Raw genomic sequence first — 25,075 nt, forward strand, 5'->3', positions numbered from 1 at the left:
AAAAAAAAAAAAAAACGTCTGGTAAATGAGTTTCCTTCTGCTGCTGATTCTCGTTTCTGCTGTTTAATTGGTTAACCCCCCCCCCCCCCCCCTGGCCCCCTCCCTGACGTCTTCAGAGAGCCGTAAAGTAGTCAAGGTCAAGAAAACGACCTTAATCGTATACTTTAGCAAAACAATAGTTTTCGAGTTTATTAATTTTTTTATTTTTTATTATTTTTTTCCACGCCCAAACCTCGTTTGTCCTCCCCCACCTGCCTCGCTACCAGCTAAAATTTAATTAGCAACGCGCATTTGAGCGTGAGCTTCCGGCCCGCAGCCCAGGTGGCTGATGGGATTGCCAGAGCCGGACTCGCTGATTGATGACAGCAGGGTCTGGAGATGAGGACGGCCTCAGTCTGGACCTCAGACGCCGTCTCTGGTAATGCAATGAGACGCTAGCGAAGCGCTAGCAAGACGCAAGCTGTACAAAAAGTCCACAGGAAACGGAGAACTCTGATAACTTTATTGACTTTATGTTAGAGACACAATATGCGGCTAAAGTGCTAGCGATACAAGCGGAGCCTACTTTTTTACAGAATAGAGGTAGTACCATGTCCATGAAAAAGGAGTGTTTGTCCATCAGGATGTCTCAGTACGGAAGCCCTAAAGTGACTTCCTGGCTGGTTGGAGCCAGTGACTTCACACAAGGCCCACTGTGATGTCACAATGAGCCGATGTTAGAAAAACCGAGCGTTCAAAGCCATCCCAAACCTTATTATCTGAAACTTTTGCATCATTTAACACAAGAGTACAACATTCTCAGAACCCTTATAGGTCAGAAAAGTGGAAAAAGCATACTTAAGAATTACCACTTCCACATGAGATGGGAGGAGACGTTTTTTTCACTCTACCATGTGAAACATGCCGTGGCTGACTTCGTAATAGTATGAAGGTAATGTAAGCCAAGACCTTTACTTAAAAATTTCAAGCTAGCAACTGACACCCCTGCTAGCTCTCAGCCCACTGTGATGTCACAATGAGCCGATGTTAGAAAAACTAAGTGTTCAGAGCCATTATCCGAAACTTTTGCATCATTTAACACAAGAATACAACATTCTCAGAACATTTATAGGTCAGAAAAGTGCAAAAAGCATAATAGGTCAACTTAAGAATTACCACTTCCACATGGGATGGGAGGAGACATTTTTCACTCTACCATGTGGGACATGCCGTGGGTGACTTCGTAATAGTGTGAAGGTAATGTAAGCCAAGACCTTTATGTCCAAACTTCAGGCTAGCAACTCCTAGCTCTTAGCCCACTGTGATGTCACAATGAGCCGATGTTAGAAAAACAGAGCGTTCAGAGCCATCCCAAACCTCATTATCTGAAACTTTTGCATCATTTAACACAAGAGTACAACATTCTCAGAACATTTATAGGTCAGAAAAGTGGAAAAAGCAGAATAGGTCAACTTAAGAATTACCACTTCCACATGGGATGAGAGGAGAGGTTTTTTTCACTCTACCATGTGGGACATGCCGTGGCTGACTTCTTATATTACTGAAGGTAATTTAAGCCAAGTCCTTTACTTCCAAACTTCAAGCTAGCAACTGACACCCCTGCTAGCTCTCAGCCCACTGTGATGTCACAATGAGCCAATGTTAAAAAAACAGAGCGTTCAGACCCATCCCAAACCTCATTATCTGAAACTTTTGCATGATTTAACATGAAAATACAACACTCTCAGAACATTTATAGGTCAGAAAAGTAGAAAAAGCATAATAGGTCAACTTAAGAATTACCACTTCCACATGGGATGGGAGGAAAACTTTTTTTCTACGCTACCATGTGGGACATGCCGTGGCTGACTTCGTAATAGTGTGAAGGCAAGTCCTTTAGTTCCAAACTTCAAGCTAGCAACTGACACCCCTGCTAGCTCTCATCCCACTGTGATGTCACAATGAGCCGATGTTAGAAAAACAGAGCGTTTAGAGCCATCCCAAACCTTATTATCTGAAACGGTTGCATCATTTAACACAAGAATACAACATTCTCAGAACATTTATAGGTCAGAAAAGTTGAAAAAGCATACTTAAGAATTACCACTTCCACATGGGATGAGAGGAGATGTTTTTTTTTCACTCTACCATGTGGGACATGCCGTGGCTGACTTCTTACATTACTGAAGGTAATGTAAGCCAAGACCTTTATGTCCAAACTTCAAGCTAGCTACTGACACCCCTGCTAGCGCTCAGCCCACTGTGATGTCACAATGAGCCGATGTTAGAAAAACCGAGTGTTCAGAGCCATCCCAAACTTCATTATCTGTAACTTTTGCACCGTTTAACACGAGAATACAACATTCTCAGAACATTTATAAGTCAGAAAAGTGGAAAAAGCAGAATAGGTCAACTTAAGAATTACCACTTCCACATGGGATGAGAGGAGAGGTTTTTTCACTCTACCATGTGGGGCATGCCGTGGCTGACTTCTTACATTACTGAAGGTAATGTAAGCCAAGATCTTTATGTCCAAACGTCAAGCTAGCTACCGACACCCCTGCTAGCTCTCAGTCCACTGGGATGTAGTCACAAAGTTAGCAAAACCGAGCGTTCAGAGCCATCCCAAACTTCATTATTTTAAACTTTTGCATCATTTAACACGAGAATACAACATTCTCAGAACATTTGTATGTCAGAAAAGTAAAAAAAGCATAATAGGTCAACTTAAGAATTACCACTTCCACATGGGATGGGAGGAAAACTTTTTTTCTACGCTACCATGTGGGACATGCCGTGGCTGATTTCGTAATAGTGTGAAGGCAAGTCCTTTAGTTCCAAACTTCAAGCTAGCAACTGACACCCCTGCTAGCTCTCAGCCCACTGTTATGTAGTCACAAAGTTAGCAAAACCGAGCGTTCAGAGCCATCCCAAACTTCATTATCTTAAACTTTTGCATCGTTTAACACGAGAATAAAACATTCTCAGAACATTTATAGGTCAGAAAAGTTGAAAAAGCGTAATAAGTCAACTTACGAATTACCACTTCCACACGGGATGGAGGAGATTTTTTCACTCTACCATGTGGGATATGCCGTGGCTGACTTCTTCCAAACTTCAGGCTAGCAACTGACACCCCTGCTAGCTCTCAGCCCACTGGGATGTAGTCACATACCACCAGACCGTGGTCGCTACAATGAGACCACCATGTCATGTGATTTCAATTGTCAACTTCGCCAGGCAGTAAATATGCTAATACACTTTATCCCGATATAAGCCTTCCCATTGTGTCCGGGCCGGGATCAAAAAGCGTCCCTCCAGACGTGACTGAAAGGGGTCCCTTTTAGCTTAGCTGTAACCAGAGTACCCGCCTCTTCCCAAAGAATGGCAGACGCTTTTTGATGTTTTTTTTTTTTTTTTTTTAATTCTTTTACGTGTAAAACGGCGGGTGAGACTCTTGTCTGATCTCCTTTGTCCCAAACACAGCAGCTAAACGTCAGGCTTCTGTCGTCAGGCCCTTTCAGGCGTCCTCTCCGGTTCCAAAGCATGCTTAGTACCCGAGGATCCAGTCGCTGTTCTATAAGAGGAACTTGATGAACCTCCAGAGTGAGAGAGTCTCCAAGTCTTGAATGAAGTTGTTTTCCTAGGAGGCAAGCCATGTTGATTTCGGATCAGATGCAAAATAAAACCCGACCAAAAAGTCAGCGAAAGGTCGGACTTTGATCCGGATTGTGCTGGAATAATCTGATTTCCTTCCAGATAGGAAGACTTTCATCACCAATCAATCAATCAGATGTAACTTTTTACCTCTGAGTAGACGGAGAGGAGTTCAACGTGGGTCATCTCCACCGCGCAGATAATTGTTTCATGATGGACCGCGTCCTGATAAGACGCTAACAGCTCATTGATCATTCTCGCTACCTCAAGGGCCCCAACGCTCTCGTGACCTACACCATCATCAGCGGCGCCGACGACAGTTTCCGCATCGACCCGGAATCCGGCGACCTCATGGCCACCAAGAAGCTGGACCGGGAACGGCGGTCTAAGTATTCCCTGCTGGTGCGAGCCGATGACGGGAAGCAGTCGTCGGACATGAGGCTGAACATCACCGTCAAGGACGTTAACGACCACACGCCCAAGTTCTCGCGTCCGATGTACTCCTTCGACATCCCAGAGGACACGGCGCCAGGTATGGTCTGGTTTTTAGTACTTCCACAGTCCTCATCCCAGTCCAGTTTTTTAAACATCAGGCATTTTAGCGACTTAAAATTCCTGGGATCTTTTAATTCCACAATTTCCAAGACAAAATTTCCTTTGTTACAAGTTACACATTCCTCAATTAACATTCAAAAATGTTCAGCTCATTCGGAAAATCTGAATTTTTTTCAAAATTTTTTTTTTTTTTTTTATAATTCACATTTTTTATATCAAAAAAATTTTTCCAAAGTTTTTCCAAAAATTCAACCCAAATTAAACAAAATGCTAAACTCATTTGGGTCTAAAGTTTCTATTTTTTACGTAAGAAATTTATAATTTTGCTAAATTTCCAAGACAAAATGTCCTTTGTTATAAGTTCCACATTCCTCAATTAAACCAAAATATTCAAAAATGTTCAGCTCATTCGGGAAATCTGAAATTTTTTCAAAATTTATTTTTTTTTATAATTCACATTTTTTATGTCAAAAAATCTGATTTAAGTGAAGTTTTTCCAAAAATTCAACCCAAATTCAACAAAATGCTCAACTCATTTGGGTCTAAAGTTTCTATTTTTCACGTGAGAAATTTATAATTTTGCTAAATTTCCAAGACAAAATTTCCTTTGTTACAAGTTACACATTCCTCAATTAAACCAAAACATTCAAAAATGTTCAGCTCATTCGGGGAAATCTGAAATTTTTGCAAAATTTAATTTTTTTTTTAAATTCAAATTTTTTTATATCAAAAAATCTTACTCAAGTGAAGTTTTTCCAAAAATTCAACCCAAATTCAACAAAATACTCAACTCATTTGGGTCTAAAGTTTCCATTTTTCCCTTTTATTTTTTCACAAATTTATAATTTTGCTAAATTTCAATATTTTTCTTGATAAAAATGTCCCATGAATTGAAGAATTTTTGCTACTTACACTTTTTCATCTGATTCATCCCATTAATTTGTGGCACCTGGATTGTCTTTTGGCATGTTACATTTTCCATCACAAAAATTCCCATTGAAGTGAAGAAATGTGACTAATTATTTTTGGCATGATCCAAAAATTGGCTGCACAGTGGTCGAGTGGTTAGCGCGTTAGCCTCACAGCTAGGAGACCCGAGTTCAAAATGTCAAAATGTCTAGCTCCTTTGTGGCACCTGGGTTATCTTTCGGCATGTTACATTTTCCATCACAAAATTCCCATTGAAGTGAAGAAATGTGACTAATTATTTTTGGCATGATCCAAAAATTGGCTGCACGGCGGTCGAGTGGTTAGCGCGTTAGCTTCACAGCAAGGACACCCGAGTTCAATTCCACCCTCGGCCATCTCTGTGTGGAGTTTGCATGTTCGCCCTGTGAAAATGAATGAATGAATGTTCCAAAAATTATTTTTAAATTTGTTTTCATAATTGCAAATTTTCCATGACAAAATTGAAGTGAAAAGTTTTTTTTTTTTTCTTGATAAAAATGTCCCATCAAGTGAAGAATTGTTGCTAATTGGTGCTTTGTGGCACCTGGGTTATCTTTTGGCATGTTACATTTTCCATGACATATGACGTATGATGTATCCATGATGGTTTCTTAACCGAATTGTCTGTTTTATTAAATATTGTCCTTGTTGCTCTTGAGCAACAAGTGAGTCACAGCTATTAATAAGACAGTGATAACCCCCCCCCCCCCCCCCCCCCCGCCCCTTGCTGATATAATAAAGTTCATTAATCGTATTGGCAGGCAAAATCAACGTTTTTGTGTCCCAACCCAGGCTCCATCGTGGCGGCCATCCTGGCCAGCGACTCTGACTCAGGAGTGAACGGCGAGGTCACTTACTCACTGGAGGACGAAGACGAGGACGAGACATTCCTGCTGAATCCGGTCACCGGCGTCTTCAACGTGACGCGGTCGCTGGACTACGAGAGCCAGCGGTACTACATCCTGACCGCTAAGGCGCTGGACGGCGGGGGGCAGGCCAGTACGGTGAGGGTGTACTTCAACGTGATGGACGTCAACGACAACCCGCCCGTGTTCAACACCAGCGTGTACAGCACATCGGTGACGGAGAGTCTGCCGCCGGGGTCCGGTATTGTCACCGTGGGGGCCAGCGATGCCGATGATGGTGAGACATCAAATATCTTAATTTTTATTTTTCTACACAAAATAAGATGAAAAATAAATAAACAAATCAAGAATAAAGAAAATCAATCAATCAGTAATAAATAAACAAATACTTTTTTTTATTTACAACATATTGCGCAACTGCAGGGTCTTGAGACACATGCTAACTCGCAAACTAGAGAGCTAGCGACCTAAACGGTAGCCTTCAAGTTATTTCCTTTAAACTTAAATAGCCAAAAACTTACCACTTCCACACAGATAGGGAGGATAACTATTAACAGTTATTTAACCTTTAACATGAACATTAATCAAACGTAATAATTTTTTCTGGGTACATGGCGGGGGCCTCAAATTAGTGTCCTGCGGACCACATTTGGCCCGCGGGCCGCGTGTTTGAGACCCCTGACCTAAACATTAAAAAAACTGTGACACACTGCTTGTACATCTCTTTCTAAACTTTTCCACTAGCTTGTCGTCGATATTCTCCTCTGATTTCGGATCAACATTTGCTATAAAAGTGACTGTTCATGTTCACGTTGTAGCTCACGCAAATGTTACTTTATGTCACTCATAACGGACGCAATAGGACCCGAAAACGAGATCACGTTGTGGTGTGTTTGGTGCTCAATGCCGACTTAACGCGACCTACATTCCCGTTCCACTCCTCCGCCGCCGTCATCGCCTCCTCACCGCAGTCTCACCAACGTATAGCCGCCCGTTCCCACTGTCAAAATAAAACACGGCCATTGTTAGCACTTCCTAAGCCTTGCCCTTTGACCCCCTTCCCTGTTTGTCTGCGGACAATCTGAACTCGGATGGAAGCAGCACTCATGCCTTAGATAAGGGATTACCTGGATACTGTAAATACAACTTCCCAGAGTGTGGGAAGGGTCAGATACTTCCTTTTTTGAGTACCCTGCTGAGGTCAACGTAACATCACCGACTAAGAGCAACTATCTAGATCAGATACGTAAAACCGCACAAGTTCCCATTGTGAAGTCCCCAACCTGCAAGACCACATCAGTCTGAACAAGAATGCTTCTTCAGCACGTTCCCCAGCTGCGACCATTTCACAATTTGTGGAAATGGATGCTGATAATGTGTTTAAGCGACAATTTCAGTCACACTGTCATCTGGAACAATGGATGCCAGGAAAACCTTGACAATACGGCGCAATCGTGCTTTATTTTGAATGCAAGGTCATAATAATTAATACACAAGAGCAGGGGTCTCAAACTCAATTTACCTGGGGGGGCCACTGGAGCTAGGGTCTGGGCAAGGCCGCATCAGGTTTTCAAAAAAAAAAAAAAACGCATTTATTAAAAACAGAAAAATAATAAAGCTAATAATAAAAATAAAAGCTCTGATAAAACATTCCACTGTTCTCAAATATCTTAATTTTTATTTTTCTGCACAAAATAAGATGAAAAATAAATAAACAAATCAAGAATAAAGAAAACCAATCAATCAGTAATAAATAAATATAATAATAATAATAATAATAATAAAACAGCAAATAATAAAAACTTAAGAAACCACATATAGTTGGTGGGTAGACAAATTATTTTTTTCACATTAAAATGAACAAAGCATTATTAGAGCCCTGTAGACATGACAAAACACGACTATAGTCACATTTATACTCTTTTTATTTACAACATATTGCGCAACTGCAGGGTCTTGAGACACATGCTAACTCGCAAACTAGAGAGCTAGCGACCTAAACGGTAGCCTTCAAGTTATTTCCTTTAAACTTAAAAAAAGAAAACTTACCACTTCCACACGGATAGGGAGGATAACTATTAACAGTTATTTAACCTTTAACATGAACATTAATCAAACGTAATCATTTTTTCTGGGTACATGATACCATACAGCATCCATATCAAGGCGGGGGCCCTCAAACTAGTGGGCCGCATGTTTGAGACCCCTGCACAAGAGCTTTATTGTCCCCGATGTTCTTAATGCGCTCTGACATCCACTGTGATTAAAAGCTCCAACGTCAACCGACAAAGGAGGTTGGTATCTCCAAATTTAATTTAGGAACCAAGTGTAGTTAATTTCTCCAAACTGAGGCCTGGGAGCAAAAAAGAAACTCAATTTAAGATCGAAGGCTGGAAGCACTCATGTCCAGATGTGAAATCAGACCATTAGGTGCTGGAGGTACTGGTACTGTTAAAGAGGTGCTTTACCAATCAGAACTACTTGTATTACTGATACATGTGTACTGGCATTGGTATGATTAAGGACCGTTATACTACCGCTCCAAAGTTTGGGATGACTTGGAAATGTTTTTGTCCAGTTTTTGTTGTTTATGAAATGGATAAAAATGTTTGTGAAATGGAAAAAATTGTTTGTGAAATGCATGAAAATGTGTTTTTCATTGGAAAACACTCTCAAATATGTCTTCTTGCACAGTTGTGCAGCGTTTTTCTGTCCTTGTTAGACCCAATTTGTGCTGGTAGTCGTTACCAGAATGGTAAGAGATTTTAGTTTTAGCTTAGATTTTTGGATGGCTTTTCTAATCATCTATTAGGCATTTTATTTTCTATTAGAAAATTATATGATTTATTTTCATTGTTTGCGAAATGGATAAAAATGTTTGTGAAATGGAAAAAATTGTTTGGGAAATGCAGGAAAATGTGTTTTTCTTCGGAAAACACTCTTAGATATGTCTTCTTGCACAGTTGTGCAGCGTTTTTCTGTCCTTGTTAGACCCAATTTGTGCTGGTAGTCGTTACCAGAATGGTAAGAGATTTTAGTTTTAGCTTAGATTTTTGGATGGCTTTTCTAATCATCTATTAGGCATTTTATTTTCTATTAGAAAATTATATGATTTATTTTCATTGTTTGCGAAATGGATAAAAATGTTTGTGAAATGGAAAAAATTGTTTGGGAAATGCAGGAAAATGTGTTTTTCTTCGGAAAACACTCTTAGATATGTCTTCTTGCACAGTTGTGCAGCGTTTTTCTGTCCTTGTTAGACCCAATTTGTGCTGGTAGTCGTTACCAGAATGGTAAGAGATTTTAGTTTTAGCTTAGATTTTTGGATGGCTTTTCTAATCATCTATTAGGCATTTTATTTTCTATTAGAAAATTATATGATTTATTTTCATTGTTTGCGAAATGGATAAAAATGTTTGTGAAATGGAAAAAATTGTTTGGGAAATGCAGGAAAATGTGTTTTTCTTCGGAAAACACTCTTAGATATGTCTTCTTGCACAGTTGTGCAGCGTTTTTCTGTCCTTGTTAGACCCAGTTTGTGCTGCTAGTAGTTACTAGCATGGTAAGAGATTTTAGTTTTAGTTTAGATTTTTAGATGGCTTTTCTAATAATTTATTAGGCGTTTTATTTTCTATTAGAAAATCATTTGATTCATTTTCATTGTTTGTGAAATAGAAAAAATTGTTTGTGAAATGCATGAAAATTTGTTTTTCATTGGAAAACACACTCAGATATGTCTTTTTGCACAGTTGTGCAGCGTTTTTGTGTCCTTGTTAGACCCAGTTTGTGCTGCTAGTAGTTACCAGCATTTTAGTTTTAGTTTAGATTTGTAGATGGCTTTTCTAATCATCTATTAGGCATTTTATTTTCTATTAGAAAATTATATGATTCATTTTCATTGTTTGTGAAATGGAAAAAATGGTTCGCAAAATGCATGAAAATCTTTTTTTTCTTCAGAAAACAAAAAAAATTGCAAGTGATCCCAAACATTTGAGTGGTAGTATATGTCTCAAAGAAGCACTATTGTGTGTTTGATATACTTTTTTACATAAACAATCTAACTCAGTACATAAAGGGGACCTATTATGCTCATTTTCAACCATTTTTATTGAGTTGCGGACTCCTGTAGAGCAGCTACATACAATAACCCTCACAATTTTCTTTAGATTTTCCAGAATCTGCGCCAATCTCCTTGGATTTGTCCTTGACCCATGATCCAAACTGTTTGCAAACAGGAAAAAACAGTTGCAAAGTCTGTCAAAAACAACCTTGTCTCATGTCTGGACACAGAAAACAATCAGTGGTTTCCTGTTGGTTGTTTTTTTGGGGTCGGATGCAGACATCCACTTCCCGTTCCAATAGTCATAGTCAATGGTCATTTTGGTCACGTGTGAAATTTGTCATACCAGCAATATGACTTTCTGTTATTTTTAATAACCAACACGGCCAAACTGTGACGTGTCTTTCAGGTCCAAATGCGCAGCTTCTCTACAAAATAGCATCAGGCGATCCCCAGGACTACTTCGTCATATCCGAAGAAGGCGTTCTACAAAGTAAGAAGGCTTTGGACAGAGAAACGCAGTCCTTCTACAACCTGGTCATCACAGTCAACGACCTAGCTCCGCCTCCTATGACTCGCTTCACCAGCACCGCCCAGGTGTCAATCATCCTCTTGGATGTCAACGACTGCCCGCCGACCTTCACTTCCCAAAAGATGACGTACATTCAGGAGAACACGCCGGTGGACACGGTGGTCTTCACTGCCCACGCCGCAGACGCCGACAGCGGGCCCAACAGCTACGTCGAGTACTCGCTCAAAGGACCCTTCGGGAACAAGTTCAGCATCGGAACCATCGACGGAGACGTCAATTTGATCGGAGAACTGGATCGAGAGGAGTTCTCCAATTATACTCTGACGGTTGTCGCCACGGATAAAGGCGAACCTCCGATGTCTTCAACCATGGACGTTACCATGTTGGTGCTGGACGTCAATGACAACACGCCGAGCTTCTCGCAGAACATCTACGACATCGAAATCGAGGAGAACACCCTTACCGGAACTGACGTCATCCAAGTGTTTGCCACCGACGCCGATGAAGGCACCAATGGTCAGATAAGATTCTCCATCTCGGCCGGGAATAGCAATGGAGAATTCAGAATGGATTCGGTGACCGGGTTGATCTCGGTGGCCAAGCAGCTGGACCGCGAGGCTCAGTCGTCGTATTCGCTAACCGTACAAGCTTCGGACCGCGGTAGCAATCCGAGAGTGGATCGTGCGACCGTTAATATTGTGTTACTGGACGTCAATGACTGCTCGCCGGTGTTCGAGCTCTCTCCTTACACGGTGAACGTTCAGGAGAACCTGGAGGAACTGCCGAGGAGCATCCTGCAGGTGAGTTCAGTACATCGTTTTTTTGTGGATTCGGTCAGGAAATCCCAATCAAAACAGACTTTGAATGACAGCCATGAGACATCAAATGAGTTTAAGTCATTCCTGCTAATGCTAGCTCAATAAGTTCAGGTACGAGAGCGCATCGCTGGCACGGTGGTGTTTTTTTAACTCGGTGTCATGAGAAGAACACGACACAACCCATGATTTCACGATGAAAGACTGCAATTTGTTTTTTCCGCGTCATTACGGAACAAACCAAGCAGCTGGACCGCGAGGCTCAGTCGTCGTATTCGTTAACTGTACCAACTTCGGACCGCGGTAGCAATCCGAGAGTGGATCGTGCGACCGTTAATATTGTGTTACTGGACGTCAATGACTGCTCGCCGGTGTTCGAGCTCTCTCCTTACACGGTGAACGTTCAGGAGAACCTGGAGGAACTGCCGAGGAGCATCCTGCAGGTGAGTTCAGTACATCGTTTTTTGTGGATTCGGTCAGGAAATCCCAATCAAAACAGACATCAAATGAGTTTTAAGTCATTCCTGCTAATGCTAGCTCAATAAGTTCAGGTACGAGAGCGCATCGCTGGCACGGTGGTGTTTTTTTAACTCGGTGTCATGAGAAGAACACGACACAACCCATGATTTCACGATGAAAGACTGCAATTTGTTTTTTCCGCGTCATTACGGAACAAACCAAGCAGCTGGACCGCGAGGCTCAGTCGTCGTATTCGCTAACCGTACAAGCTTCGGACCGCGGTAGCAATCCGAGAGTGGACCGTGCGACCGTTAATATTGTGTTACTGGACGTCAATGACTGCTCGCCGGTGTTCGAGCTCTCTCCTTATACGGTGAACGTTCAGGAGAACCTGGAGGAACTGCCGAGGAGCATCCTGCAGGTGAGTGCAGTACATCGTTTTTTGCGGATTCGGTCAGGAAATCCCAATCAAAACAGACTTTGAATGACAGCCATGAGACATCAAATGAGTTTAAGTCATTCCTGCTAATGCTAGCTCAATAAGTTCAGGTACGAGAGCGCATCGCTGGCACGGTGGTGTTTTTTTAACTCGGTGTCATGAGAACAACACGACACAACCCATGATTTCACGATGGAAGACTGCAATTTGTTCCGCGTCATTACGACTCACCGAAATATGCGGCTTGGCTTCGAAGACGTGACGCTCATGACCACCACGGCGATTTCAATGAGCCGAGAGGGGAAACTCATTTTCTTGTTTTTTTTTCTGTGACATGTACTTATTGCTGAGAAAAAATCCGATTGGACGAATTGATGTAATGATCTTCTTTCTGTCAACAATTACCGTCATGGCCGTGTTGGGATTTAATTAACTCTTCATTGGCAAATATTTTAGCATTGTTATTAATTCCTTTCAAATACTCTCACAATTAGAGTGCAATTTTTTTTTCTCTTAATATTTTTCCCGTTTTTTTAAATTAAAGCAACTATTTCATGCATCATACGCTTATCCTCACTCGGGTCGTGGTTGATGCTAAAACGGTTCGTAGGTTGCCTTGGGATTTAATTAACTCTTCAGTGGCAAACCATGACGCTAGATTTTAGCATCGTTATTAATTCCTTTCAAATACTCTCACAATTAGAGTGCAATTTTTTTTTCTCTTAATATTTTTTCCGTTTTTTAAAGTAAACCGACTATTTCATGCATCATCCGCTTATCCTCACTCGGGTCGTGGTTGATGCTAAAATGGTTCATAAGTCGCCTTCGTCCTAACTCTTTTGCGTCTCTCTCTTTTTCGAGAGGGAAACTCATTTTCTTGTTTTTTTCTGTGACATGTACTTATTGCTGAGAAAAAATCCGATTGAACGAATTGATGTAATGATCTTTCTTCTGTCAACAATTACCGTCATGGCCGTGTTGGGATTTATTAACTCTTCAGTGGCAAATATTTTAGCATTGTTATTAATTCCTTTCAAATACTCTCACAATTAGAGTGAAATTTTTTTTTCTCTTAATATTTTTTCCGTTTTTTAAAGTAAAACGACTATTTCATGCATCATACGCTTATTCTCACTCGGGTCGTGGTTGATGCTAAAACGGTTCGTAGGTCGCCTTCGTCCTAACTCTTTTGCGCCGCTCTCTTTTGCGAGAGGGAAACTCATTTTCTTGTTTTTTCTGTTACATGTACTTATTGCTGAAAAAAAATCCGATTGGACGAATTGATGTAATGATCTTTCTTCTGTCAACAATTACCGTCATGGCCGTGTTGGGATTTAATTAACTCTTCAGTGGCAAATATTTTAGCATTGTTATTAATTCCTTTCAAATACTCTCACAATTAGAGTGCAATTTTTTTTTCTCTTAATATTTTTTCCATTTTTTAAATTAAAGCATCTATTTCATGCATCATCCGCTTATCGTCACTCGGGTCGCGGTTGATGCTAAAACGGTTCGTAGGTTGCCTTGGGATTTAATTAACTCTTCAGTGGCAAACCATGACGCTAGATTTTAGCATTGTTATTAATTCCTTCCAAATACTCTCGCAATTAGAGTGCAATTTTTTTTTCCTCTTAATATTTTTTCCGTTTTTTTAAATTAAACCGACTATTTCATGCATCATTCGCTTATCCTCACTCGGGTCGCGGTTGATGCTAATACGGTTCGTAGGTTGCCTTTGTCCTAACTCTTTTGCGTCTCTCTCTTTTTCGAGAGGGAAACTCATTTTCTTGTTTTTTCGGTGACATGTACTTATTGCTGAGAAAAAATCCGATTGGACGAATTGATGTAATTATCTTCTGTCAACAATTACCGTCATGGCCGTGTTGGGATTTAATTAACTCTTCAGTAGCAAACCATGACGCTAGATTTTAGCATTGTTATTAATTCCTTTCAAATACTCTCACAATTAGAGTGCAATTTTTTTTTCTCTTAATATTTTTTCAGTTTTTTAAATTAAAGCAACTATTTCATGCATCATTCGCTTATCCTCACTCGGGTCGCGGTTGATGCTAAAACGGTTCGTAAGTCACCTTCGTCCTAACTCTTTTGCGTCTCTCGCTTTTTCGAGAGGGAAACTCATTTTCTTGTTTTTTTCTGTGACATGTACTTATTGCTGAGAAAAAATCCGATTGGACGAATTGATGTAATGATCTTCTTTCTGTCAACAATTACCGTCATGGCCGTGTTGGGATTTAATTAACTCTTCAGTGGCAAATATTTTAGCATTGTTATTAATTCCTTTCAAATACTCTCAGAATTAGAGTGCAATTTTTTTTCTCTTAATATTTTTTCAGTTTTTTAAATTAAACCGACTATTTCATGCATCATTCGCTTATCCTCGGGTCGCGGTTGATGCTAAAACGGTTCGTAGGTTGCCTTGGGATTTAATTAACTCTTCAGTGGCAAACCATGACGCTAAATTTTAGCATTGTTATTATTTTTTTCCAAATACTCTCACAATTAGAGTGCAATTTTTTTTCTCTTAATATTTTTCCCGTTTTTTTTAATTAAAGCAACTATTTCATGCATCATACGCTTATCCTCACTCGGGTCGCGGTTGACGGTTCGTAAGTCGCCTTTGTCCTAACTCTGTTGCGTCGGTTCCAGGTGGTTGCCAAAGACGACGACCAAGGCGCCAACGGTCAGCTAAGCTACATGCTCAGCGGCGGCAACGACGAAGGCGCCTTCAGCTTGTCGTCCGGCGGTCAGCTGAGTCTGACTCAGACTCTGGACCGCGAGGCTCAAGGGAAGTACGTCCTGCTGATCACAGCCACCGACTCGGGTAAGTCGGAATTTTGGACCTTTTGAGTTATGAGGGTTTGGCGTGGTTTTGTCTCGGTATGCATGGAGTATGACATTTCAGAACAGATGATTTATGGCCGCAGTTGCGCCATTTTTCGTTTTGTGATGTGTTTAATCTGGTTAGTACGATTCCTGCATGGTTTTATTTGCAAATATTTATATTCTATGGCAGGGGTCTCAAACTCAATTTACTTGGGGGCCACTGGAGCTAGGGTCTGGGTGAGACTGGACCACATCAAGGTTTTCAAAAAAAAAAAAAAAACTAAATAAAAAAAAATATATATATTATAAATTATTTTTATTTATTATAATTATTTAAATTATTATTTATTATGAATAAATATAATAATAATAATAATAAAACAGCAAATAATAAAAACTTAAGAAACCACATACAGCAAATAATAAAAACTTAAGAAACCACATATAGTTGGTGGGTAGACAAATTATTTTTTTCACATTAAAATGAACAAAGCATTATTAGAGCCCTGTAGACATGACAAAACACGACTATAGTCACATTTATACTCTTTTTATTTACAACATATTGCGCAACTGCAGGGTCTTGAGACACATGCTAACTCGCAAACTAGAGAGCTAAACTGTAGCCTCCAAGTTATTTCCTTTCAACTTAAAAAAGCCAAAAACTTACCACTTCCACACGGATAGGGAGGATAACTATTAACAGTTATTTAACCTTTAAACTTAAAACTTAATCTTAAACTTAATCTTTGTATGTAAAAGATCAGGATGAACTTGTGCAAATATTTCAACTTTCCTTAAAATAATCTTTGAAAAATTTGAAGATTTTTTTTAATTTTAAAAATTTTATTTTTGATTTTTAATTCACTTAAATTCAAAATTAATAATCAATAAATTATTTATATTCCTATTGTTATATTACATTATTTATTATTATTTTGTTAGTATTGTATCCTCATAATATTTTGATTTTATTCTGATAATATTCACATTTATACTCTTTTTATTTACAACATATTGCGCAACTGCAGGGTCTTGAGACACATGCTAACTCGCAAACTAGAGAGAGCTAGCGACCTAAACGGTAGCCTTCAAGTTATTTCCTTTCAACTTAAATAGCCAAAAACTTACCACTTCCACATGGATAGGGAGGACAACTAGTAACAGTTATTTAACCTTTAACATGAACATTAATCAAACGTTAATCATTTCTCCGGGCCGCACTAACATTAAACTTTCATATCAAGGCGTGGGCCTCAAATTAGTGTCCTGCGGACCACATTTGGCCCGCGGGCCGCATATTTGAGACCCCTGATGTAAACATTAAAAAGCAGGGACACGCGGCTTGTACATCCCTTTCCAAACTTTTCCGCTAGCTTGTCGTCGATATTCTCCTCTGATTTCGGATCAGCATTTGCAATAAAAGCGATGTTCATGTTCACGTTGTAGCTCACGCAAATGATACTTTACGTCACGCATAACAGACCCGAAAAAGAGATCACTTTGTGGTGTGTTTGGTGCTCCATGCCGGCTTAACGCGACCAACATTCCCGTTCCCGCGTGTTTGAGACCCCTGTTCTATGGTGTCCGCACCGCTTGTTTTGGTGTGGCTGGACATTCTACACATGGTGGAGTTTTTAGCTTGCAAAGTAGCGGGTTCTTTACGACCTAAAAAGTCCATGGAGCAGCTTGGGCCTGGATGGCATCTCGGGTTTATTTGGATACGGCGGTAGGGCTCGTTGGAGTCGGATAGAAGCTTAACATGTTATTGCTTGGAGGGCAGCTAATGTGCAGTTGAATGAGTACATGCGTATCCCCGTCGCAGCCAAATCACATGGTGTCCCGGCTAAGTATATGTTTCCACCCCCCTGGCGTAGTTGTCATGATCTATGGGTGGTTCCGCATCATTCCTGGACCAGGACTACATTTTGGACAGTGCAGAAGGCGATGGTGAGAATTGCTGCTGTCGAGATTTGTATCGGAGTCCAGATGACCGCCTGGAAGGGAGAAATAAATGTTTGGTTTTGGATCAAAGGCATCGCTAAGACTCTTGATGGACAGTTTTTGGGGGTCTTTTGTGACGCATTGGTATGAATGTGACCGATATGAAAAGACGCAATTGTGCAAAGACATCATATCATATTTAAAAGAACAAAAGAATAGATTTCAACTATGTTGTCTTTGGTTACTTAGTTTTATATATACATATATATTACAAAAAAAAATAATATATATATATATATTCTTGATAATTTTTATTTATTAATTTATTACTTGGTTAGTTTATTAAAATTTTATTAAAATTTCTTTAAAAATTAGTTATTCAAAATGTTTTAAGTATAGAAAATAAAATACTAAATGAGGCTAAAAATAACAATAAAAGTAACACTTGCATGTCTTGAATCAAATGTTTTCAAAATAATAATTCTTAAAAATATTACTAAATACAAATACTAAAATAATATTAAATAATTAAAAAATACCCAAAAAATTATTGAGACTATTGTAGTCTCAATTTTCTTAGTGTAAAGTGTAAAAATAAGCTAAGTTCCGTTAATATTCAGAATTGACAACCATAATACAGTCAACTTTAATGATAAAAAAATAAAATAATAATAATATATATATATAATATATATATAATAACATGATTTATATTTATATTATTTATATCATTTACTTTACTTTAATTTGTTGTTATTAAAAATGTTTTAAATATAGAAAATATTAAATGATGCTAAAAATAAAAAAAGTAGTTTCAACTATGTTGTCTTTGGTTACTTATTATATATATATATTATTTACTTATTACTTATTTACTTATTAATTTGATTAGGTGTTATTAAAAATGTTTTAAGTATAGAAAAATACTAAATGAGGCTAAAAATAACAATAAAAGTAACACTTGCATGTCTTAAATCTTATTTAAAAAAAAATAATAATTCTTAAAAATAATACTGAATACAAATACTAAAATAATATTAAATAATCCTAAAATGAATAATTAAAAATACTGAAATTATTGAGATTAATATTGTCTCAATTTTCTTACAAGTGTAAAAATAAGTCTTGTTAATATTCAGAATTGACAACCATAATACAGTCAACTTTAATGATAATAATAATAATAATGATAACACAAAAGTAATTTGTATCACAGATGTGCTTCTTAAATCTAATTTTTAAGAACTATAAAAAATAATACTAAACACTACTGATAACTACAAGTAACTGTTAATGATTCTATTAATAATGACTATTATTATTTTGGGTGTATTTATTATTTTTTTCTGCACGGCCATTGTTGGAGGTCCGGTTCTGTCCAAAGTTCCTTCATGTTATATTTAGACCGTCCTGCTTCCCAATCTGCCCAGAAGTTTGGTGCCACATGGACGGAGCTGCCCGAGCATCGAACATACTAATTTAGGATTGGACGGCTTTTTCGCACTGTTCACATGGACTCCATTTTTAGCACCCTTCACGCCGCTTCCAAAATATTTTGACAAGACTGTTTGAGTACAATGTCGGTGAGAGGCGGCGAGGAGGATTGGGGTTAGAATATCCAAATATCAAAAACCCCATAATCAAAAACCATCCCAGTCCAAATTATCCGCCAGTGTTTTTCTCACATTTTTGAGGCCTGAGCCGAGACGGCGGAGGAAATGCTTCTCCCAGGCACGATTTGGCGGCAAGGGGCTGGAAAGGTGGTAGACGTGTCTGCAGCCGATCGGCGGCCACGGACGACCGCAGGCGCTTCCTTTGACATTTCAAAGCCCGCCTTTATCTTTCCTCGACGGTCGCATCCTCGCCCCAAACGCAGACAAAGAGTGGAACGGCAGTGATTAGCTCTGACCTTTCAAGGAATGGCCCCTTTCTTCCTGCTTACAAGTCCGATATTTGGTAGGGATGGCCGATAATTGTCGGGCCGATATCGGCATAAAATGTAATATTGGTATCAGATTTTTTCCGATATTCCGATAAAACCGATATTAAAAAAATATTTATACAACACGTGTTCATTCCAACACAGGAGCGATGTCATGCTACAAATATCGGCATATCGGTTTTCGGCAAAAAGCGAATATCGAACATTCCTAGTATTAGGTCATTTTCAGACTAACGTTCAAAAAATGGCGCCCATACAATGTTTATTTCTGACAACGGTTGACTTACTCCTTCGATTTCGGCTCAATATTTGCAATAAAACTATTGACACAAGTCAAATTCTCTAAACTCCAAAGTGAGGTTGCCTACAGCCACAGCCGCTACTTGCGATTTTTTGGAAAAGAGCAAAAAAAAAAAAAATGTCGCCCATACAATGTTTATTTCTGACAATGGTTGACTTACTCCTACGATTTCAGCTCAATATTTGCAATAAAACTATTGACACAATATTGATTATTGACACAAGACGATTTCAGCTCAATATTTGCAATAAAACTATTGACACAATATTGACTATTGACACAAGACCATTTCGGCTCAATATTTGCAATAAAACTATTGACCCGTCAAATTTTAGTAAATCAGATTTTCTAAAAACCAAAGTGAGGTTGCCTACAGCCACAGCCGCTACTTGTGTTTTTTTTGGACAAGAGCAAAAAAAAAAAAAAGGCCCCCATACAATGTTTATTTCTGACAATGGTTGACTTACTCCTACGATTTCAGCTCAATATTTGCAGTAAAACTATTGACACAAGTCAAATTCTCTAAACTCCAAAGTGAGGTTGCCTACAGCCACAGCCGCTACTTGCGATTTTTTGGAAAAGAGCAAAAAAAAAAAAAATGTCGCCCATACAATGTTTATTTCTGACAATGGTTGACTTACTCCTACGATTTCAGCTCAATATTTGCAATAAAACTATTGACACAATATTGACTATTGACACAAAACGATTTCAGCTCAATATTTGCAATAAATCTATTGACACAATATTCACTATTGACACAAAACCATTTCGGCTCAATATTTGCAATAAAACTATTGACCCGTCAAATTTTAGTAAATCAGATTTTCTAAAAACCAAAGTGAGGTTGCCTACAGCCACAGCCGCTACTTGCGATTTTTTGGGACAAGAGCAAAAAAAAAAAAAATGGCCCCCATACAATGTTTATTTCTGACAATGGTTGACTTACTCCTTCGATTTCAGCTCAATATTTGCAATAAAATATTGACACAAGTCAAATCAGATTCTCTAAACTCCAAAGTGAGGTTGCCTACAGCCACAGCTGCTACTTGCGATTTTTTGGACAAGAGCAAAAAGTAGAGAAAATTTGTTTGGGGCGAAAAGTTATAATATTATGGGAATTAAGTCATAATATATAAATACAAATAATATAAAATAAATAAATACAAATAAATATAATATCAATGTAATAAAACTATTGACACAAGTCAAATCAGATTCTCTAAACTCCAAAGTGAGGTTGCCTACAGCCACAGTCACTACTTGCAATTTTTTTGGACAAGAGCAAAAAGAAGAGAAAATTTGTTTGGGGCGAAAAGTTATAATATTATGACAACCATAATACAGTCAACTTTAATGATAATAATAATAATAATAAGCACCCCCCTCGCCCCTCGTGAAGATAAGCGGTAGAATAATAATAATAATAATAATAATGATAATACTAAAAATAATAATAATAATAATAATAATAATAATAATAATAATAATAATAATAATAATAATAATCATAATAATAATAATAATCATAATAATAATCATAATAATAATCATAATAATAACAACAACAAAAGTGATTGGTGCTTCTTAGATCTCATTTTCCAGAACTATAAAAAATAATACTAAACACTAATGATTGTTTAGAATTGAATTGCGGCTAGTTCACTGCCCTCGAACCGTCGGGCAGCACGACAAACTCTGTAACCTCGTCCTGTTAAGCGTTCTACTCTTTTTATGTAAATAGCTTTGGGCAACGTGAAGTGCTCGAAATAAAAGGTGGATGGCGTGCTCGCTGCACATTTTATGATGTTTTCTCTCTCTCCGGGCGAGCACGTCATGCTCTTACTATGCTAATTTTGTTGTTACTGTTTGTGACTTTTTCCAGTGATGACTTTTGAACGCTATCCACAAGTCTTATTTTGGCTTTATTAGAGTGTTTGGAGTTTGTGTATCGCTCGGGTGCTACTGTGCTATGTCATGTAGTCGTTACGGCCTTTTAGAAAAATACACCCTGACTATGTTGCATGTGCTTTTATTTTCTGATAAATACACCACACTATTATTATTATTATTATTATTATTATTATTATTATTATTATTATTATTATTATTATTATTATTATTATTATTATTATTATTATTATTATTATTATTATTATTATTAATGCTATTAACCCTCAAAGTTTGGCACAGTAAGTTTCATACTGCTCTACAAAACACCCACTGCAACTTTTGGGTGTTTGATTGAATCACCGTGGAATTGGGTAAACGCCTTTAGGGGACGGACACGCACACATGTGTCAAATTTGAGCAAGATTAGTTGAAAAACATGGCCGCCATCAGGACTGAGCTGTCCTCTCCAATTGTTCAGCACAAACTGACAATGATGAGCTGTCCTATCAAGTCTTTTAGCATGAACCGATGAAGCCACTTTGACTAGATAGGACTGAGTTGTCCTCTCCAGTTTTTCAGCATGAACTGATAATGATGAGCTGTCCTAGCAAGTCTTTTAGCAAGAACCGATAAAGCCACTTTGACTAGATAGGACAGAGCTGTCCTCTCCAGTTTTTCAACACAAACTGATAATGATGAGCTGTCCTAGCAAGTTTTTGAGCAAGAGCCGGCCACTTTGACTAGATAGGACTGAGCTGTCCTCTCCAGTTTTTCAGCACAAACTGATAATGATGAGCTATCCTACCAAGTCTTTTAGCATGAACTGATGAAGCCACTTTGACTAGATAGGACTGAGTTGTCCTCTCCACTTTTTCAGCATGAACTGATAATGATGAGCTGTCCTAGCAAGTCTTTTAGCAAGAACTGATGAAGCCACTTTGACTAGATAGGACTGAGCTGTCCTCTTCAGTTGTTTCAGCAAATACTAGCAAGTCTTTGAGCATGAACCGATGAAGCCACTTTGACTAGATAGGACTGAGCTGTCCTCTTCAGTTGTTCAGCACGAACAAATGATGAGCTGTCCTACCAAGTCTTTTAGCATGAACCGATGAAGCCACTTTGACTAGATAGGACTGAGTTGTCCTCTCAATTTTTTTTAGCATGAACTGATAATGATGAGCTGTCCTAGCAAGTCTTTTAGCATGAACCGATGAAGCCAATCCTATCTAGTCCTTGAGCATTAACTGGCGAAGCCAGTCCTATCTAGTCTTTGAGCATGAACTGATGAAGTCCGCTTGGATGAGAGGCGAAACGTCTTTGAATGAGAATATTCACAAGAATTTCGCCAAAACATTTGCAATAATTGCTATAAAAAGGAAATAATTGGTGTAACTTTTATATTTAGCGTACTGGATGCTGCGTACTGTAAATATTTGTTCCACCCAAATGTTCAACGGATGCTTAGAACTTGTGAGAACGCTTGTGTTTACTCTGTGCTGCTTGGCAAATGCTGTGTTGCTTTGGACTGGGATGCGGTTGGGGTTGGGGGGGGGGGGGGGGGTCACATTAAAAGAAGCTTTGTCGCAAAGCAACAGGTTCTCAGACGCAGAAAAATGTCAATTTTCCCTCATTGGTAGCCAGTTCTTTCCCCTTTTCGGACTCATTTTATTTACGCTGCCCCTTAAGCGGACAATGGCGGCGCAGTCCATAAAGCGTAATTAACCGTTTAGCCTTAAGCTCTTAGCCCACAGATGGGCCGTCTCATGAATTCACACAAGCATCCATCTCTGGTTTTAATGAATCCGGTTGTTTGAACATGTCAGACTTTGCTGTGCGGAGAAAACATCAGTCACATATTGAAGGCAGAGATTATCTCTCGTGCCAAGCACAGACACCCAAACCTCCATCTTAGCGCCGCTTACTTAGACTTGGACAACTCCGGGCGGCCTTTCCCAGGAGGTGGTATCCGGCGCTTCCTCGGAATCAACACCCCCTGCAACCCCACGCTGTCATAGCAGCTGCAGCCATCAGAAAACAGATCACTTAATCGCCATTAACACGTGTATTTGTACCCCCCTCCTGTTAGCGGAGTTTGGTCGTGGCACCTTCTTGGTGGGTAATGTGATTTGTCCAATGGAAATGTACACTAATAAGGTGCTTAGACCCTGCCATATGTTTACAGCAGACAATGCTTTGGTGGCTTGAGGGGCTTACGGGGGAGAACTGTCTGTGGGTCTTTAGGGTGGGAGAGGAAGCAACAGATGGTCACGAGGTCTCCTTTAGTCCCCAAAAGCTTGTTATTTTAGACACACGGGGAACCGAGTCACTCCATATGAGGCGGCTCAGATATGCTTCAGCAATTAGCGGACCAGCAGAAGTTAAATAAACAGTCTAATTGCCGATGGATTATGTTGAGCTATGAGAGCAGGGGTTTTAGTTTTGGGCGTCCTTGCACGAGTGACGACATGCAATGCGTTTTATCATAGACAAAAAAAAGTGACCTCGTTTTAGGATGGTGGCAACTGGTCGCCCCCAAGTAGAACAATTCATATATAAATGTGTCGAGCTATGAGAACAGGGGTTTTAGTTTTGGGCGTCTTTGCACGAGTGACGAAATGCAATGTGTTTTATCATAGACAAAAAAACTGGTCGCCCCCAAGTAGAATAATTCATATATAAATGTGTCGAGCTATGAGAGTAGGGGTTTTAGTTTTGGGCGTCCTTGCACGAGTGACGACATGCAATGTGTTTTATCATAGACAAAAAAAAGGGATCTGTTTTTGAGATGGTGGCAACTGGTCGCCCCCAAGTAGAACAATTCATATATAAATGTGTCGAGATATAAGAGCAGGGGTTTTAATTTTGGGTGTCCTTGCACGAGTGACGACATGCAATGCGTTTTATCATAGACAAAAAAAAGGGATCTGTTTTTGAGATGGTGGCAACTGGTCCCCCCCAAGTAGAACAATTCATATATTAATGTGTCGAGCTATAAGAGCAGGGGTTTTAGTTTTGGGCGTCCTTGCACGAGTGACGAAATGCAATGTGTTTTATCATAGACAAAAAAACTGGTCGCCCCCAAGTAGAACATTTCATATATAAGTCCAACGTCGCTTTTTCATGACCTTAGTAGTCCCCGCAACCCTTGACATATTCGTGGAGTATGTGGAGTTAAAATGTGCCCCCAATTCAAAGTACTCAAATACTGTGACCGTTATGATGTCTTTTCTTTTCTGTCAATACCCAACGTTTTTGACCTCAGATACATTGATTAATGATGTATATGTAATTAATCATATTGCTAGTAGACCATTTCTTTTGTTCCATTTCTGGTTCTACTTGACTTAGCAAAGTTTGTTTTTTGTTTTTTTTTTTTGGTACAGAACCAATTAGTCCATGAAAAGGTCAGTTAGATTTGCTAACACAACACAACTCTTACACCAAATTTTTGGGGTGATTTTCACAGTAATATAACCACATATAACATAACTATACACACATAACATAACTAACACATAGCTATATTAGGAAAGCAGGAAGTGAACAAATGCAACAGTTACTGATTGTAAAAGTACCAGATGGAGGGGTAGGATTTAATAAGCCTTGCTTTGCTTTGCTACAAATAAAAATAAATATAAATAAAAATACTAGTAAAAATAAAATTAAAATTGAAAAAAAAATTAAAAATTTATTTTTTTCAATTTTTAAAAAAAAATGTTTAAAAATAAAACAAAAAAAAACCCAACTATATTAGGAAAGCAGGAAGTGAACAAATGTAACAGTTACTGATTGTAAAAGTACCAGATGGAGGGGTATGAATTAATAAGCTTTGCTTCTTCCA

The 25,075-nt window shown here is 38.8% G+C and overlaps 1 protein-coding gene across 1 annotated transcript in view; it reads left to right on the plus strand.

Annotated features, from left to right (window-relative positions):
• The window catches only part of fat4 (FAT atypical cadherin 4), a 127,906-nt gene that overhangs the window by 66,270 nt on the left and 36,561 nt on the right, over positions 1–25,075 (plus strand). Inside the window, exons 3-6 of the mRNA XM_058054070.1 lie at positions 3,907–4,168; positions 5,932–6,282; positions 10,475–11,397; positions 14,978–15,152. Coding sequence (XP_057910053.1) covers positions 3,907–4,168; positions 5,932–6,282; positions 10,475–11,397; positions 14,978–15,152 — 1,711 coding nt within the window. The remainder of the gene's footprint in view (positions 1–3,906; positions 4,169–5,931; positions 6,283–10,474; positions 11,398–14,977; positions 15,153–25,075) is intronic.

This window comes from Doryrhamphus excisus, chromosome 2, assembly GCF_030265055.1.
Source record: "Doryrhamphus excisus isolate RoL2022-K1 chromosome 2, RoL_Dexc_1.0, whole genome shotgun sequence".
In the NCBI taxonomy this organism is placed as follows: domain Eukaryota; kingdom Metazoa; phylum Chordata; class Actinopteri; order Syngnathiformes; family Syngnathidae; genus Doryrhamphus; species Doryrhamphus excisus.